Here is a 15,861-nt window from a genome sequence, read left to right on the forward strand (position 1 = left end):
CCTCGAGATGTTCCACACGTGACTGAATGGCTAATGGACACATATTCATCAAGTTTCACTTTAGCCATCCTTTCACTTCGAAAGTTTTTAACATAGTTGTTTATTCTAGGACCCAGTTTAGTTACCTTGAAGTTCTCTACTATTGCGTGGTGTGTGACACTATCAAGAGGACGCTGCAGCTGAGGCTCGGCAGAAAGTGCACCGAGAATCTCGACCGGATGTCGGCCGTGGTTTGCCGATTGTGGCGGCATCGCATTCCGGCCGCATTCTTCTTCGTGACAAATGCGGCTCCTGTTGGCAGAGTTTCTCGCGCTGTGTCGGAAAGGCTTACTTTCTTCTACGTGGACGCGTCCGATATCGAGTAGCGCGAAACGTCTTCAAGGAGTTGTATGACCCGAACTGATCGCTGAGAAAATGGCCCCTGAATACAACTTACGTTCGCTTCTCGTCCGCCATCGCTGCTTATATAGTAGTTATAGTCATCTAGAGAAAGTGTTTGACAAGCAGTTCTTCCACGCGTAAGTGAATGTGCTCACGAAGTCTAGCCTGTGCAGCTTCTTCATGTGTAGCTTACTTGCTTCGTGCGGGTTGGCTGGTCCAGTTGCCGGCGGCGGTGCGCTGCAAGCCTGTGCCCTGAAAGCTAGGACAGGCCTTCCTCTGCGCAGCGTTGTGTAGTGCACAGCCATCGCTCGTGTTCTAGTGAGCGTTCCAGCAGCCCACGCAACCCGTCGGTATTCTTGCAACATCTCAAATCACACGCAACCTGAAAGCACACCCACCAACTTGAAAATGTTGAGCGTAAAATTGAAAAATAAATAAGCGTGTGGGCTTATGGCCACATCCGCATCACTAGCACTCACCGCCAGGTGCACCTGTCGTCTGCTTAGGCGCTATTTAAGGGCTACTAATAAGAAAAACTATTACTAGCTATGCGGCGTTGCGAAGATTACATTGGTTGTATACGCTATACATTTCTAGCCATCTTATCCTAAATACACTTTAGTTGCATCTCGGAGCTTGCGCTTTAAAGAAAGGGAGGTGGCGGGAGGACCTTACTGTTTTAACAGTACATAAAAATACAATGGCGTATGCCAAGTATGGTTTATTTATACTTCTGCTAAATATACAAATGTCAATAAAAATTCCCGTTCATGTGCACGAGAAGAACGACATTCAGACGAAGACAGACGAGAAAACAGACGCAGCTTTCAAGAGAAGGCACGAGGAATAGGCCAGCAAAGTGAATGACAAGGACGCGGCTCAGCATGACTTGACAGCACTTGACACGGTCACTTATACTTGTTTGACAATAAGCAAACATCAGGAACTGATTTACTAGGTGGTGACTGACCGTTCTCAATTTCTTCCTGTCAATGAATACTACTCTATATCATGCCCGGTGTAGCGCAAGACTCCGTACAGCGACCGGCATTACTTCGGCCTACAACAACGACGAAAGTAAAAACCTTGCACTACCAACTTACTTATTTGCTGACGACTGTGCGATTCACAGACACATTTCTAACCATGACGAGAACATTGTTTGAATTGAATTGTGGGGTTTTACGTGCCAAAACCACGATTTGATTATGAGGCACTGCGAATTAATTTTGACCACTAGAGGATATTTAACGTGTCCCCAATGCACGGAACACGGGCGTTTTTTGCATTCATACCCATCGATATTCAGTCCCCGCGGCCGGGATTGGGTCACGTAATGTCGTGCTTAGCAGCGCAACACCATAGCCGCTAAGCCTCCGCAGCGGGTAATATTGTTCGCAAAGGCAGCTCAACAAAATCGCTGGTTGGTGGGATCAATAGCAAACGGAAATGAGAGCTTCTAAAATAACAGTGCAGCCAATTACGATTATCCCTAATATCTTGCACGGTGCTTGCATGATATACCAATTGAATGCTTTTTTTTTCAGTTAAGACCTTAGGCATGCAACTATCTGGAGACCTCACAGGAAATACGGACATAACTAATACGGCTATAACTACAAAATATTCAAAACACTTCATTCATCAGTCGTCAGAGCTATAGTTACTGCATACACTAGCCGCATGTCACAGCAGGATAAACAGAACACACTCTCTTATTCGCTCTCACTTAGAATGTGCGTCAGTTATACAGAACCATAATCGAATGTACTTAATTTTTGGGCCAGACTATTGAAATAAAGCTGCCGGATTTATAGGAAGGAATAAAGTCAGCATCATTAATATTCCATCACTCAGGCAGCAAAGACTGTTGGCACTAGCACTTTTTTTTTATCGCAGTCACGCGTCATTGGCATTGTCTTACATACACAGCCTACCCATCGTATTTTTTTCTCTCACTAAGATCAGCCGTCTTAAAGAGCTTACTTATGCTCCCGTGTACTTCTAATTACTCGCGAATCTTGCCTTAGCCAGTCGTCATTGCAATAACTTGCAAGGCGCTGTATCTGCCAGAAGACATGATATTTGTTAAAAAGCTGAACAATGTATTTAGCGTCCATTCATAATGAAGTTTAAATGCTTATATCTGTCCTGCGTGTGTCACGTCTTCCAGCATCTGTGCGTGTCACGTTTTCGTTCGTCCTTGTCTTTTCACGCGCTATAAGCCTCATTATATGTATCGTTTTTATTACTGCTTGCATTGCATATGTTTGTTTGTCTGTTGCTTTCTTGCTGTTGCCGGTGACGAAATTGTGCACAGGAGTGGATCGATAGAGGCGGAGCATGAAACACGATGTATATGACAAAATATCATCAAATCCTAAGTCTTGGAGGCGCCTAGAGTTATTATAGTTTTAGTTATAGTTATTATACAGACAGTATTATAATTCTAGAGACAAAGCTGAGCAAAATAAAGTGGCAGCCGCAAAGGCACCGCCATGCTGCTGCATCTCATTTTATGAGCGAAGCACGAACAAGGTAAAAGCGGTAGCCAACGTTTCGACAAGTGGACTTGTCTTTTTCAAGGTGACATGACAAGTCCACTTGTCGAAACGTTGGCTGCCGCTTTTACTTTGTCCTCGTTTTGCTCATCATCTTGAATTTCCATCTCCCGCCTTCCATATGTTTTTTGTACATCTCATTTTGTATTTCATGATGCAAAAACAAGCATGTACACGCAGTACGTACGTACGGACAATATGCGAAATTCATTCCGTATATTTTACAGCAAAATCCAATAGCTATTTATAAATTTTCAGTTCAAATCTTATGGCGCGTGAAAGAATTCTTTTCATGCGCCTGAACTAGGGCTCCATACCGTAAAGCTTTTCCAAACTTTTCTATTCCAACTCTGCAATCAGCCCTCTGCGATCGATCAAAAACTTTTTTGGACCACCCCCACAGGAAGGAAAAGAAGCCGAGGTGCGGACGTCCCTCACATCGGCTCCATCGTTTTTGAATGTTTGTGCAGCCATCTTTACCACCATCACGGATTCAAGCACATCACTGGATTCGTGAAGTCACCGGGAATTGGCGGACACCTTTCTTTAAGATGGGACGTCCATTTTTGGACTTCCCCATCTTTGTGCAAGACACAAGTAGGCCTACAGGCCCCGCCGGGCCGCAATGGCGTAAACGCGCATGGAAGATGAAGACGCTACTGAATTAGAAGAGAATGAGGAAGATCTAGGTTGGCAAATTCTGACAAGCGGAAAATTTAGCTCCACCACATGGATTGCTGGCGATGGGAAAACGTCGTCGCAGAGCCAGCAAGAGCAAGGCAACAGCAGCAAGAACAAGGGACCTACAACCACTATGTTCAAAAACCGGATTGTCAAGGCAACAGATGCCCCAATTGTCTGAGGAGCACAGCAAAATCATCATCTGCCCATGAGGATGTCTCAACTTGAGCAAAGTGAGCACTGCTGCGATAGGCGTGGCGATTATTGAAGCATCGGGCCTGACTCCGCAACAAGCCCGAGAGGATGTCGTTGGCCCTGACTTCACGCGAAACATCGTGGTGGTTAGTACACCAGATCTTGGTCATTCTGCCAGGTATGTGCGAATCAGGTCAATAATTATATTGGAAACGGAATATGAAGTTAACGCTTACGAGACAGCTCCGCATACCACGTGTAAAGGGGTGATTTCGAGAGTTGACCTCAGAGACAATAAGACCACGATAACGAAGAACATTGTGCATTACTTTAACCCACTGGCATTGAGAGCCGAACGTATTAAATCGACGGGCTCGGTCATTGTTCTGTTTCATGGGCTCAAGGTACCCAATTATGTCAGATACGGGTCGACCCTTGTAAGGCGCTACCTGTACAAGAAGCAGTTTGATATCTGCTATGCTTGCGGAAAGATTGGACATTGATCAGATGTATGTCCTACACCGGATGTGGTACAGTGCAGAGGATGTAGAACTCAAAACCCGGAGGACAATCACATGTGTGCGCTTAACTGCAAATTCTGTGGAGTGATGACCCAATTGGGGACAAGACTTGCCGACAGTGGTACAAATTCCATACGTGGTGCGAATTCGACGACGAGAGCGCAACAGATCTGCATCGGGGGCGACATCAGCTCAGCTGCAATGGTATTGCCCAAATGGGCCACAGGGGGCGCACGCGCTCAAGGAGTCCCACACGGTCAAGACGCCGCACGCTGTCGAAGGGCAGAAGCCGCTCCAGATCACGTGAAGTTCAGGTGCGCTTCTAAGGAGGAGGGCAGATGCCTCGCGACAAGACGTCATCTGGAACAGCCTGGGCTGACAAAGTGAAAGGTACTGTGAAGGCTGCGGAGAGCGGTGCGGGGCTGCCGGTCGGAGATAATGATGCCAGGATAGAACAGCTAATTAAAGAAGTAACATATCTGAGAAAGGCAAATGAAAAACTTACTAAGCAGGTTGTAGAACTTCGCAAGAACTCGCAGACTAGCTCCACAAAGTAGCAATCGCCAAACCGATGAATAATGACAACAATCGGGATGAAAAAAACACACCAGCTAAAAAGAAACGGGCAATGAGCCCAGTAAAAACGACAGTGTGCTCTGTTTTGGAAGAGATCAAGGAGGTGAATAAACAACATAGCTATGCCTTAGATAAAGCTGCCTTCGAAGTTGATAAGTTATGGAAATGAAGACTGACGACTGAAAAGTGGCTTACCAAAGTAGCGGGGGGTTCTGCGAAGCGTACTCTAGCGGGTAGCAGTAAAGCGGGTTCCATAAGCAATGGCTAGCAGGGGGAGCTTTACCTTGTGGCAAAGGAATTGCCGAGGATTTTATTACAAAAAAGCACCTCTCATGCAGTTAATAAAAACCTCTCCAGACAAACCTAAAATAATTATACCACAGAAAACCTTGGCGAATGAGATCAGCCTATCCCGATAAAAAGTGACATGCAGAGGCAAAGAGCCGGGTAGGGGGATAACCACGCTCGTAGATAAGAAAATACCATACACAGAACACGACTTGCGCCTTGGACTAAACAAATTAGAATACTTAGTTGTGGAAATAATTTTGAACAGGAATAGAAGCAAACCACAAAGCCTGTTTTGTCTCAATGTTTATAGCAGCCCTAGCGACATGAAACAGAGTTTCGGGGCACTTGTTAATAAGGCTATTGCTGTTAGAAACCTGGGGATATTGCTGGAATACTAAGAAAAGGGATGGACACTGGCACCTAGCTAAAGATCTTAATCTCTCCCTCGTCACTGACCCAGCTTATCCCACTAGGTGTGGCACATCTACATGCAGGGACTCCACCCCAGGCCTTACTTTTGTATCAAATTTAGTGAACGCTGGCGGGAATAACTCCAATATTGACCTGGGTAGTGACCATTACATATTACAAATACTATTGGAAACACCAAGTAATGAGATAAAGCACTTTAACTACACTGACTGGGATCTTTTTCGGAAAGCAAGGAAAACAGAACTGAGACAGAGACAGGGAAAAAAAACACTCCAAACTTGTACCACTCAGCTCAGGGAAGATGTAAAGGCGGCAATGAAGGATAGTACCACAGAGGAGGATATCGAAATAGTGGACGGTAGGCTGGCGCACTTGATTGAAGCCAAACAGTCTATGTTAAAAGTTGGAAAACGCAACGGCTGAACAGAAGACTCAGGAAGCGCGTAGCATTGTTGAACAGGGAGATTGAAGAACACTCCAGAAATTTACAGAAAGAACAATGGGATGAGCTTTGTAATTCCATAGATGGACGAATCAAACGTGGTGGAAATTGGAACTTACTTAGACATTTGCTTCATGAGAACGACACGAAATCTAATAGGAGAACAGCAGTAGCGCGACTCGTCCTTCGTGAGAGCCAGGACACAACGGAGGAGGATATTCTGGATCGGCTCGCCTCTAAGTATTTACCACTAAAGGATAGCAATGAGAGCAAAGACCAGCCTGAATATACAGGGGAAGACTGAGCCTATGGATCAACGCTTCACAGAAAGCGAAGTTCGCGCAGCCCTGTACGACCTCAACAGTAGATCCGCTGCCGGTCCAGATGGCATTTCCAATAGGCTGCTGAAAATCTGGACGATGATTCTATAAAATATTTACCAGAGTATTTCAACGAACTCTGGAAAAACGGTGATCATACGAAGGAATGGAAAATTGATAGCACAATTCTTATTCTCAAACCAGGCAAGCAACTCAGTCTAGATCACCTAAGACCCATATTGTTAACAACATGTCTGGGCAAAACCATGGAGCATGTCACTCAATAGACTGATTAAGTATGTAGAAAACAGAAATGTTCTTCCACATAACCTGATTGGTTTCCGTCCTGGACTTTCGACTCAAGATGCAATGCTTTTAATGCAACATCACTTTATTCTTCCTAGCCCGCTACATACGAGAGCTCTACTAGGCCTAGATGTAGAAAAGGCCTTTGATCGCATCAAGCACAGGGCGATATTGTATATCCTCTCGAAGATGGGATTGGGTAAGTGATTGCACAATATAGTCAAAGCCTTTCTCGGTGGCCGTTCTGCTTGTCTCAGGTGAGGCGAACTCCGATCGACAACCCTGGAACTTGGGAACCATGGGACACCACAATAGTCTGTCCTATATCCTATGTTATTTCATTTGGCAATGTCAAAAGTGGCTCGAGGTCTCGCGGAGGTTGAGGGTATCCACTTTGCAATACATACAGATGATGTAACAATCTGGAGTGTCGAAGGTAATATGGGACAAATAGATACCAAACTACAGGAAAGCATTTATGTGGTGGAAACAATACTTGAGGGGAATGGGACTGAACTGCTCTGCTGAAAAATCAGAACTATTGGGACTACGGAGCAGTAAGCTTGGGCGCCGAACGGACATATCCCAGAGGAAGAACCTCGCATTGACATATACGCCAAGGATGGAGAACCAATCAGGCTGGTGTAGACTATTAGAGTGCTAGGACTTCTCCTGCAAGCAAATGGATCTAATTGCATGATGATACTACATATCTCTACCAAGTCAGAAGAAGTAATTAGGCTTCTGCGTAGAGTTACCAACAGGCATAAGGGGCTAGGAGAAGACAGTGCCATAAAATTGGTACACGAATTCGCCTTTTGCCACTTCTCGTACATGGCAGGCATGCTACAATGGACATAGGCTGATAAGAACAAGCTAAACACTTTAATCAGACGACTTATAAAAACTGCACTAGGACTTCCAATCAGCACGGCTAATGATAGCCTATCGTGCCTAGGGCTGCGTAACACACTAGAAGACATAGCTGAGGCTCAACAGGTGACCCACCAGGAGAGACTAATGGAGACACGACCTGGGAGGGCGCTACTTGAAGAAATTGGCGTAGAAATTAACAACCACACCAACGAAGAAGAATTATTAACAGAATTGCAAGCGGGACTACGAGAAGCAATAAAGACGACCCCGTTACCTAGGAACATGAACCCGACATATAACCTCGAGAGACGGAAGGCAAGGGTGAAGGCACTCCTTCATGACATAGATCAACATAAGCAGTAGACGGTGTTCGTTGACGCTGCCTGGGTTAAAAATAAGGATGCGTATACCTCCGTTGTTGTAGACACTCAAGGTAAGATACGGGATGCCATCACCGTCTATACCAAGGACCCAACAGTAGCAGAACAAATAGCAGTCGCCTTAGCCATCCGGGCTAATCGGTGGGAACATATTTACAGCGGCTCTAGAACAGCCACACCCAACTTTACTAACGGATATGTGACACGGATAGCAACAAGATTACTAGAGAAGGTCAACAGTGAGAGGATTGTAATCCGCTGGTTTCCTGCACATCCGGTGGTGGGGGACGGAGCTCGGAGAAACCTCAATGAGGTGGCAAATGAAGCAGCACGAGCACTTTCTAGCCGTGCTCTTCAAAACCGAGCAACTTACGCTTCACCCGGGGAACACAGGGATCGATTATTGATATATAACGAAATCACGAAGCACTATTATTTAAGCAGAAGGGAATACCCATTGCCAAACGGTAAGCTTTGCGGAGCACAAGCGGTCACATCACGTTTGCTACAGACAGGACCATACCCGAGTCCAGATTTCATTAACAGGATCTATCCAGAGAGGGAAACTCAAACCAACTGTAGTAAGCGCAATGACTTCATTACTCTTGGCCACATGCTTTGGCAGTGCCCCGCGGTCTTCACTGACTGTGACAAGGAACAAGAATGGTTGCGGCAAATGTTACACAGTGAATCACTCTCTGACCAATTACGGGCAGCCCAGAAGGCCCACGATGTGGCTAAAGGGCTCGGCCTGACAGTCCCAACGTGGAAGCGGCCCGCGTCAACCTAGGGTTGACCTTCAGGACCAAATAAAGGTAGTCGTACCATACCATACCAACCCCACATCGCCTGTCATGCGACGTCACGTAAACCGCGATAGCTCTCTATCTGATAGGACGTGTACGCACAGATTATGCATGATTCGACAGAACAAAAGAAAGTGATTATTTCTGCATCGACGCGTTTTCGCCATTAGCCATCAACTATTTGTCAAAAGTTTTCGCACTGCACCCACTTCACCTGTCTGTCTCGCGACGTCACAAAATCGCGAAAGCTCACCACGTCAAAGTGACGGGTACCCCTTAAAGATGCACTGTTATGCCGAAGAAAACTGATTTCTTTTCTGGATAGCCTGAGACTTCTGCGTTCCGAAAGGAATAGAAGATGACTGCCCGCCGATCACTCGGCCACTGGCTATGCGCACCTGCCGGAGGGGATGCAATTATTTGCGTTTAATGAACTTTTTGCAGGGCAGTATTACCTTAGAACCCTTTCGGTACGCATAGTACATCACTCTGCCAACTCTTCTATGCTGAGGATCTGCTTCAGCGGCATTCCTAACCTTCCGTTGCACGCCGCCGCGATTTTCGACCAGCCACCGCAACCTAAGTAAGGGAAAGGGGACCAATCACAGACACCCGCACCACCCTGTTTGCCCAGTTATCTGTTTTCACTGCTCTAGCTCGGGCTCATCGAAATCCTCACCACTTGAGCGTACTCCTCGCCTACTGTCAGACAATTACATAAGAAAAGCCGCCCGATGTAGGTAATGTTACTCGTGTTGAAAGTAAACAAAAGTGACCTCTTATATAGAAGGAGAGCATTCGCTGTGGTTGACCGCTCGATGCTTGCGTCGGCAGTTACGTAAGTTTGACATCAGAACATTGGAATAAGAACAAATTGGAATAGTTTTACGTTATCAGATGGTGTCATCATAGTGGGAAAGGGTCGGGATGGCGCATGTCGTCTGAATCAATTTTCTTCGCACAGACTACCAACACAGCAGTGCCCTTGCGGCTACCTATGCATGGGCACCATGGGGAGCTTTTGGCCTAGAATTGGTTATAGTAACTCAATGGCAGGCGAGGCTCAACAGGCTTAGGGCCCGAAGAGGACAACTATGGCGAAGAGTCCCGATAGCTGTCCTCGTGTCCGTACATGGCAGACACTCTTGACCGTCGTGATCCATTTTAACTCCGTGGTCTTGTGCCGGGTATTCACGTGCTCCGAATGCTGGAACCTGCCCGCCCACGTTGGCCGTCATCCCAGGTTCACGTCGCCTGTGGTGAATTTACAGACAAGAGTCTTAATCTCGTCCCCTTCGAGCTCCAGCGACGGATGAAACCGGATTGTTAGGCTGTTCGTGAAGCTTCCCGTCGCGTCCTGTAAAAGTGGCAGAAAAAAAGTATGAAATTCATCGTGAATAATACAAATTGACAGAAAAAGTATTAGCACATAATACGAGGCCCCGAGATTATGTAAAAAATAATTTATTGAATTTAATGAAAGGGATGTAACATTATAAAAAGCACATAAATAATAGTACCAAAGTAAATCAGTTAAGAAAACGTTGCTTAAGTGATGTGATTACCGCTACCAAATATAATTCCAACTTTCTTTGAACAATCCCAAAGAATGAAATTAAAAAACACATATACCTATTTCATAAAATCCTGCTTTACAACTTTTGTAACTATTTATAATTATACCAAGCGAACATTGAAGAAAGATACAGGGGATCTGCCATAATAGGTATGAGTACTAGAAACAAGGAAAACTTAATGGGTGGAAATTAAAGTAGAACTAGCACATGAAAGGAATGAATGAATAGAATTTATTGATAGGAAAGACAGAGAGGTCGACCTGAGCTAGTGCGCTCTAGTCTGCTACTCTGTACTGGGGAAGAGGGAAGGGGAGTGAAAGTATTGGGATGGATGATGATGATAAGAGAAGTGGTGAGTGCTTATGTACATTAGACAGTTGCCTCGCTAGAGCCGCTCGTCGAGCTTGGTGTCCTTCAGGAACTTCAACAATACTTTTGTGGCACGCATTGAAATTGCAGTGTCAGGCCATGGGCCGAGAATAGCTTCCTCCGACAGTAGTTGTCTGCCAACGCTGGCTAGGAAACTGTCTAACGTCCTTCGCTCCAGCATATATGCTGGGCAGTCGCACAGTACGTGTTGCAGTGTTTCGGGCATCTGGCAGTGTACACAATCAGGGCTGTTCGATTGGCCGATGAGGTGTGCGTAGCGACGGGTGAAAGCAACGCCGAGCCGAATCCTGTGTAGCAATGATGTTTTGCTCCGTGTAAGCTTCGGGGGCAAACAGAATTTACCGTCTGGGTCAATCACACGTAGACGTCTGTGAATGTTATCAGAGTGGGTTCTGTAAGCCTTTGTAAGGTCCTGCATGAGTGCCTTGATCATGGAGTTGGTGTCAGGTCGCGAGTACGCAATCCGTACTTCATCACAGGAAGGGGAGGCCGATCTTGCCTCACTGTCAGCGAGTTCATTACCAAAAACACCACAATGGCTAGGCACCCATTGAAACGTGATCACGTGACCACTTAACTCGGCACTGTGATAAAGTTCGATGATTTCCAGCACGAGCAGATAGTATGGTCCTTTGTTTAAAAAATATTTTAGCGCCTGTAGCGCTGATTTGGCATCGCACAATATTGTCCATTTATGGGGTGTCTGCGTTCTCATAAAACGGACAGCCTCCCGTATTCCCGCAAGTTCCGCTGCCGTAGATGTCGATTTGTGGTCTAATCGAAATCGTTGAGTAATTCCTAGTTGTGGGATGACAAATGCGGCCGTTGTGGCAGATGGCGTGACCGAACCATCGGTATATACATCTACAGTCCCACTATATAAAGTAAATATATGGGACAGGGTGAGCTGCTTCAAGCCAATGGAGGAAACGTGAGATTTCTTCCTAATTCCGGGTATCTGAAGTCTCACTAGTGGTCTTGGCAATGTCCATGGAGGTGTCGCGGGGATGTCGGTTACCTGGAATCTTGCAGGTACAATGCTTACGTGACATGCAATAGCTTTAGAAAAAGCACAGTCAAGGTTGATGCTTGGAAGCGTTGACAGTGGATGGCGTGAGTGTCTGGTTAGCAGGCGAAGACAGGTTCGCACAGGTTCACAAGACCTGTATATGTCGATAGGACAAGCCCGTGCTTCCGCTATTGTGCCCTTAGTTGACGTGCAGCGTGGCAAGCCAAGACATATCCGTAGTGCTTGAGCCTGAAGGCTCTGCAGCGTGCGTATACAAGATGACCCCATGTTAGATAACACAGGCATGCTGTAGCGTATGTAGCCCACAAAAAGTGCCTGGTACACTTGGAGCAAACTTCGCTCAGAGGGGCCCCATCTCAGTCCTGATATTACACGAAGAACGTGTATGAAGTTGGTCAGTTTAGCCCTAAGCGCAGTAACATGTTTGGTCCAAGAAAGACTGCGGTCTATTATCACGCCAAGAAATCTGTGGTGGGTGACTAAAGGGAGCGCCGTTCCGTCGACAACGATTGGATAATTTGACATCGATTTGCGCGTAAATGCCATGACTGCACACTTAGTAGCTGAGAGTTGCAGGCCTCTACAGCGCAAGTACTTCGCCGTTATGGTAACCGCACGTTGAAGCCTTGCACGCACTTGTGGACGTGTGACCCCAGATGACCAAATACAGATATCATCCGCGTACGTACTGATACGCGCTGTTTCAGGTAGCTCGTCTGCAAGGCCCACCAGTATCATATTGAACAATACTGGGCTAAGGACACCACCCTGCGGAACACCCCTGCGAACTTCATGCCTATCAGTCTCGCCATCCGAAGTGGACATGAAAATGGTGCGGCCACTGAGGTAACTCTGCAGCCACGCATACATCCGGCCACCAACACCAATAAAACACACATGAAAGGAAGTGTATAAGATGCATAAGTTGAGAATGGGATGGTTAATTCTAAAGACACTGAGAAAAACAAAAAGAAACGTGAGATGGCGATAACCACGCCGCCAAATTAATTACTCGGTGGCTTTTATTTAACGCTATCAAATGTGGAGATGTGAACCGCGTATGCATGAATTGATGTGATGAAGTAACTCATATGATTGAATAAATGTGTTATAAAACGTAGTTATTACATGGAGACCGAAGTAGAACGGTACTTGTTCCGCTTAAAATTTCTATTCCGCAGAAGTGCTTAGGCATCAGTGAAAAACAATGACTGATCGAACGAATATTTATTGAGCAGTTGGTCCACGGCCTATCGGGGAAAGGGGCGAGGGGATTTAGGACGCAACGATTAGAGCCGGCTGAAAAGTCCCGTTTCTGCAGCATATGCGATCAGCGAGTTCAAAATTTGTTTGATCCCATTGGTAGAGCCGCCGGGGATTATCCATGCACCATAGTTTGGAAGTGGTGCATCCAATTACACGAAGGGTCACATCCAGGAAGCTGAATCAGCGTCACAGTCACAGCACAGGTGAGCGGTACTGGGCCAAACCTGTGGTCCGGAGTGTGAGCATTTTTGAGTCAGAGCGACCACTGGCGCTTGAACAATATCTGGCTCACCGTCGACTGCATCAGACCTCCGTGGGCGCTTGGGGCAGTAGTTCTACCAACATTCGAGGACATCTGACGTTATAGCCGATATAGGATTGACCGCCTCTTGAAAATGCCGCCTGGCAGTGGATCTGGGTTTGGCGCAATCTTGGCGCGAAGAGCACGCTTTATTTCCATTGTGGCACTTCGTAGCGTGCGGTGTGGGTCGTTCTCGTTGTGTGCATCGCTCATAGATGAGGGGTGGAAAACGTGCGGCCACTCGTATTTCTGCACGAGCTGCCTCATGGGCCCTCTCATTGCCGGCAATGTCACCATACCATGGTACCCACTGAAAAGTGATGCTGATTCCAGTGCTTTCAGTGGCATGGCAGGCTCAGTTTGGCGTCTGGTGTACTAAGAGCGATGAGATTCTTACAGATCAGCTTGAGAGTCTGTGTGGATGAGCAGGTCGCTGGAATTAATGAGCAGCCGTCATTCTCCAATCGCAACTGCCATAGGTTTCTTATGCCCCTTGGAGTGAAAACGAAAAGGAAAAATAAAATGGGGGGAGCCTGCCCCACCTGTAAGGCGTAGCAGGCATAAAGCCAATAGAATATAAATGAAAAGGGGTTGCTGAGGTAAGCCAAATTGAATTTGGAGAAAAAACAATACATCGAAAAAAACAATGAGGATGTAAGCCCGGTGAATTCCGTAAATAAATGGTCCTACATAGTTGAAAATGGATGTAAGAGGCACTCTAGAGACTAGGTCCAGAAAACTAGGCACCGTCTGCAAACAGCGCCGAAGCCCCACCCGCCGACGCTACCGCAGGGACTAGCAGCGATGTCTCTTGTTTTATTGCATTGGTTCAGAAGTGCCGGTACATTCATCCACCTCATCCGGACTCTCGCCCTCCCAATACGATGCCATAGGTCTGAAAGGCTGCAAGCAGTACCTTCTAGTCGACCAGCAATGCTCGTCTGAGGGGGAGGCTGCGTAAGTTCTCAATACAGTGATGGCTGACAGAACAGGTAAACGGACAACAGAGGGTAAAGAGGAAGCATATATTAATAAGAATGAAGCATGCGGTTAAAGTCATCTAGTACGGGGAAACCTCGTCATGGTTGGCATATACAGTTCGGATGGCAAAGAACAGTCATGCAAAATTAATATGAAGCCGTGAAACTTGAGTGAGATGGAGGAGGTGATTAGCGAGCATCGGGAAGAACGGAAGAGAGCAAAATGGGAGAGGAGGAAACTGAAAAAGTGGCGCGATGTCCCAATCGCAGGAGCAGGGCGCGAGAGTGTTCTGATTTCAGCAGGGCGGGATAAACATCGGGCGATATGAGCGTATCGCGTATAGGGGTTCGTAATTGTGACACAATGCACGCGGTTCGCGTGCACGAGGTGAAATAGTGTGTCTCATTGAGACAAGTATCCCCGCATGCACACCGATCAGAGGCTCTGAGATTAAAGCGGGGAAGGTAATATTGAAAATGTTCGTGCCGTGTCAAAAAATGAATCAAATAGTGGTCGGGGGAGAGAACGAGCACGGTATTTCGTAGATGCTAGGCATTCATTAGTAAAGGGGAGCGTTGTTTCGCTCGCGCTGCAAGTAACAGTGCCATTGATGTTGAGCAAGTTTAGAAAGCTTATTGCGGACTGATGTAACTGTAATGAGACAACCGCGAACTAGGCTGGTGGCTGCAGTGGACGACGCGGCCGAGTCTGCTATTCCATCTCTCACCCCGCCCTTGTGGCCAGGGACCCGATAAAGAAGGATTCTGTGGCCCCTGAGGGCTTGCGAACACAGCATCTTTTTGAACGCACAAATGTTCCTGACACCAAGGTGCGCAAGCGCCGTCAATATCGACTGGCAATCAGTGTAGATGTGCACAGCCCCCCCGTCGCGCAAAGTTTTCAGGAAATCGAGCGCCTCTGCAAAGGCTACGATCTCGGCACGGCAAGCCACCAGTGGACATGAAAAATGTGTTGCGAGACCAATGCATGACCACAGGAGAAGTTTCTGATTGACATCGGAGGAGCCGTGCGGACGCGCTTTGTCGAAGCTCCCGTTCTGCGGGCTTCTTGTGCATACCGGTTGCAAAGCCTTGTAACTGTGTTGGCGGCGCGCTTCGCGCACGCAGCAGGGCCATATGTTTTCGCCAGTGAACATGAAAGGTGCGTTGCGAGGACAATGCAATGCCCCGCAATGTGAGTGCGATGGATTTAGGGTTCCGCGAACAATGAACCTGCTCCATCATTCCAGGCCGGTTAGCGCTCATACTGCGGGCACAGCCCAGTACAACATGCACGAATCGGTGAGTGACACTTCTGTTTTTTTTTTCTATTTCTGTGTCGTGAGGTTTACTGACGCGCGTATAGGTGCAGTGCCACGCAGTACGGCTAATACAAAAAAGTGGGGGGGGGGTGGGGGGTGGCAGGTATATGCAGCTCACTGTACACGACACAGAACATGGAAATCCGTGTTCAGCAAATATATGAAATGTCATGTACGTAAACTTTAGAACGCTACTCATTCGAAGCGCGCACAGGTGTGTCTTGAAG

General features: G+C 46.9%; 1 protein-coding gene across 1 annotated transcript in view; it reads right to left on the minus strand.

Annotated features, from left to right (window-relative positions):
* Window positions 1-1,087: 1,087 nt before the first annotated feature.
* LOC135900794 (uncharacterized) overlaps window positions 1,088-15,861 on the minus strand; it is a 335,347-nt gene continuing 320,573 nt past the window's right edge. The window contains exon 5 of the mRNA XM_065430375.2: window positions 1,088-10,125. Coding sequence (XP_065286447.1) covers window positions 10,003-10,125 — 123 coding nt within the window. The 3' untranslated portion in view covers window positions 1,088-10,002. The remainder of the gene's footprint in view (window positions 10,126-15,861) is intronic.

The sequence above is a fragment of the Dermacentor albipictus genome, unplaced genomic scaffold (assembly GCF_038994185.2).
Source record: "Dermacentor albipictus isolate Rhodes 1998 colony unplaced genomic scaffold, USDA_Dalb.pri_finalv2 scaffold_53, whole genome shotgun sequence".
Taxonomy (NCBI): Eukaryota; Metazoa; Arthropoda; class Arachnida; order Ixodida; family Ixodidae; genus Dermacentor; species Dermacentor albipictus.